At 45.9% G+C, this 3,768-nt stretch overlaps 1 protein-coding gene across 4 annotated transcripts in view; it reads left to right on the plus strand.

The window, feature by feature from the left end:
* The window catches only part of GPSM2 (G-protein signaling modulator 2), a 28,633-nt gene that overhangs the window by 11,225 nt on the left and 13,640 nt on the right, over positions 1 to 3,768 (plus strand). For all 4 annotated transcript variants that reach the window (XM_015563412.1, XM_015563411.1, XM_015563410.1 and 1 more), the window contains 3 exons: positions 493 to 648; positions 1,487 to 1,595; positions 2,924 to 3,053. In XM_015563412.1, the coding sequence (XP_015418898.1) occupies positions 493 to 648; positions 1,487 to 1,595; positions 2,924 to 3,053 (395 nt within the window). The remainder of the gene's footprint in view (positions 1 to 492; positions 649 to 1,486; positions 1,596 to 2,923; positions 3,054 to 3,768) is intronic.

Here is a 3,768-nt window from a genome sequence, read left to right on the forward strand (position 1 = left end):
AAAGTGTATCCCAGAAAGTCTAGCCGTGGGGCCCACACTCTCTTACACTGGCTTCCCATTGGCGGTTCCATAGGCATTGGGTAGAATTCGGCTAATCTTTAAACGCACTAAATATTTTTCATGAGTTTGTGACTAATGGCCTAACTCAGTATTTTAAATTTCGAACAGATGTAAAGGCAACATAGGATTGAAAGAGAGGGTATGTGACTGTCTCTTCATTTAAGTTATTGTCACTGCAACAGGGAAGGTTTTCTTACATGTTACCAAGTGTTCACATGCAAAGCACTTGCTCTCGTGTCACTACTCCTTTATCTGGAAAATTAACAGGACTCTCACCTACCCTAAAAGTCTGGGTTTGCTTTTGTGTTTCATTTTGTCTGGAGTCCTGGGGAAAGTGTAGGATCTTAGGCTCTAAAACAGATTCACTTAGGCAGGTGGAAAAGTGAGTGTTAATGATGATGATGGTTACATAAGCATTAATTTCTTCTTCAGGAAGACATTGCTGTTGGCTCGGCAGCTTAAAGACAGAGCCGTGGAGGCGCAGTCCTGTTACAGCCTGGGGAACACCTACACGCTGCTGCAGGACTACGACAGGGCCATCGACTACCACCTGAAGCACTTGGCCATCGCGCAGGAGCTCAAGGACAGGTGAGTGCACCTTGCTCCCGCGGTGGCGGTGAGACAGGTGTTTCAGTAAAGTGTCTTTTGTGTTTCCTTTTTAATTTCTTTTTAAGGAAGTTCTTGTTTCAGTAACAGTCTCTGTACAGTTTTGTTTGAAGGTTTGCATGTGTTAGGGGATTAGCCTGGTCCCAGGGAGCCCCCATCCCAGATCAGTAACTAGGTCACAGTCCAACCACTGCAGCCGCCCTCGACAGATGAGTGTGGGATGGGGCGGCTGCTACCTGATGCTGCTCATTGTTGCCAACAGGAAGGAAGGTTCCTTATGTCCAGTGCCCCCCTTTTTAAGAGAAGCTAGAAGTCCTGAGTTTTATATGAAACCTTCTGATTGTTATTGTTGGTGGCTAATTCCTTTTTTTCACTGAATGAACAAACAGCATATATGTGCAGGCCTGTGGTCTGTGTTGTGTATGTTAGGGAAGTAGGTTTCACCTCAGGACAGAGGAGAAACTCTCTTACACTGCCTGGGGGAGTGAATCCTCCACTCCCCCCGCCCCCCGCCATGGTTCCCAGGCGCGGGCTGCGTGATCACTGGGGCTGCAGAGAACTTGGGCAAGGGACAGACCCGCCCCTGTGACTTGATTGGTTTGTCATACAGTGTGTATTTAAAAAGGTGTTTTAATACTGGACTCTGGGTTTTCAGTGTTTTCTGGGTATTCTGGCTTGTCTCTAGTATTGAGACGGTAGGTTTTTTATATCAAATACCATGTAAACGCGGAGCACTGTGTGTACCTCAGTTACTGCTGGGCAGCATGACCACGCTCACCGCCCTCCAGGTAACGGTAAGTTTGCTCTGATCATTTCGTAGAATCGGTGAAGGGAGAGCGTGCTGGAGCTTGGGAAATGCGTACACAGCCCTAGGCAACCACGAGCAAGCCATGCACTTTGCTGAAAAGCACCTGGAGATTTCAAGAGAGGTAAGGAGCCGAAAGGCTGGTCTGTGCTGCTGACTCCCGGTCGGCAGGGACAGCCCGGCACTGCCGGGATCGCTCCTCTGCGGCCAGTGCCGAGTCGATATTGTTCCCAGCATCTGAGATGCTGGTCGGAGGTGTGTTCACACTGGCCTTGATGTGGAGGGTGAGGCTGGTTTCCAGGGACCGGAATATGCCCGCCACGCCCCCAGTTCAGGGACCAGCAGTGTGTGTGGAGGAGAAGCTTTTAGAATCAAGGACTGGCTCCTGCTATAGTCCTACCACCTGCCTATTTGAGCTTAGAAACCTTTCTGAGCCTCACTTCTGTCATCTGTAAAATGGGAATATCTAGCTTGCAAGTCATCATAAGGATGAGATAATATATATATAAAGTGGCCCTGGCCAGTGGTCTCAGTGGTTAGAATGTCACCCCAGCACCAAAGGGTTGCAGGTTCAATCCCTGGGCCCCAGTTGGTCAGGGCGAGGGCAGGAGACAACCAATGTGTCTCATATTGCTGTTTCTCTCTGTCTCCACCGCTTCCTCCCTCCCTCCCACTCTCTAAAAATCAATCCTTGAGTAAGGATTTTTATAAAGTATATGAATGATATATACATATAAGCACACATATATATGCCTAAGATAATGTCTAGTGCTGGCTTAATGTTAGCTACTACTATAGTATGGAAATAAAATATTCTAAGGAAATTTAATTCATATGATGCCAAGTTAATGTGTCACAGAAGAGCCACACTATTATTTAATACTAGAGGCCTGCTGCATGACATTCGTGCACTGTGGGAGGGAATCCCTCAGCCCGGCCTGTGCCCTCTCACAGTCTGGGAGCCCTAGGGGGATGTCCGTCAGTCGGACATCCTTAGTGCTGCTGCGGCAGTGGGCTCCCGCCACCGCCACCACCACCACCACTGCCACTGTGCTCACTAGCCATGAGCCCGGCTTCTGGCTGAGCGCCTGTGGGAGCGCACTGATCACCAGGGGGCAGCTCCTGCATTGAGCGTCTTCCCCCTGGTGGTCATTGCATGTCATAGCGACTGGTCATTTCCACCATTTGGTCAATTTGTATATTAGCCTTTTATTATATAGGATGATCACAGATTAAGAGCAATCTAATATTTAGAGAACTAAAGAGCTGATCAAATAAAATTAGCTCTCCTATTGTCATGTTTTAGAAACTTCCCTTTTCTTCTATAAAAATCCCATTTAATTCATAGTCTCCTAATTCCAATATTAACTATTTTCAGTCGGTTCACAACATTCTCAGCTAGTCCTCACCGTTCTCTGCCCTTCCTCTAACATGCACATGCTGTGGTTGTAGGTCGGGGACAGCAGTGGCGAGCTAACAGCACGGCTGAACCTCTCAGACCTTCAGATGGTTCTCGGGCTGAGCTACAGCACAAACACCTCAGTGATGTCTGAAAACATTGAAATTGACAACAGTTCGCACGGTAAGTAATAGATCTTTAAAACCCAACTGCATCCTTAAGGTTCACATTTAAATTGGTCATCACATGTTCACCAAATCCAGAGGATATATAACAGGAAGTTCAACATTTTATTAACACAGGTTAATGACATTAAAACAAAGATGTGGGAGATTTTTAAAATCTGAAATTTGGTTCTTTATAAAAAGACTAACAGATCTACGGCAAGATTACTCAAGGAAGAAAAAAAAGTGGACATAAACTTCCACTAACACAATGCCTGGCCCAGATGATTTCACTAGTGAGGTCTACCAGGCACTGAAGAAAATTGATTCCAACCTTCCACAAAATTCTGTAGATCTCAGTCTTTCTGAGAACAGTATAACCTTGATTTCCAAACTAAACTAGACAGAACAATACAAAAAAGGTAAATTACAGGCCAGTCTTCACTCATGAGCATAGATGCAGAAACTCTAAATGAGTTATCAGTAAACCAAGTCCAGCAATGAATTTAATGTGGTTTTAAAAAAAACTTTTATTGAGAGAAAGAGAATTCTACATTGATCGGCTGCCTCCTGTAACCCTGTAATCACTTAAGTCGGAAAACTAAATATTAAGGATGTCAGTTCTCCCAAACTGATGTACATTTCATGCACTACCAAGCAATCCGCGAGTTATTTTGGGAAACTTGACGAGGCCACTTTCATTCAATGTATATGGGGGGGGGGGGGGGGGGGGG

The sequence above is a fragment of the Myotis davidii genome, unplaced genomic scaffold, assembly GCF_000327345.1.
Source record: "Myotis davidii unplaced genomic scaffold, ASM32734v1 scaffold217, whole genome shotgun sequence".
NCBI lineage: Eukaryota > Metazoa > Chordata > Mammalia > Chiroptera > Vespertilionidae > Myotis > Myotis davidii.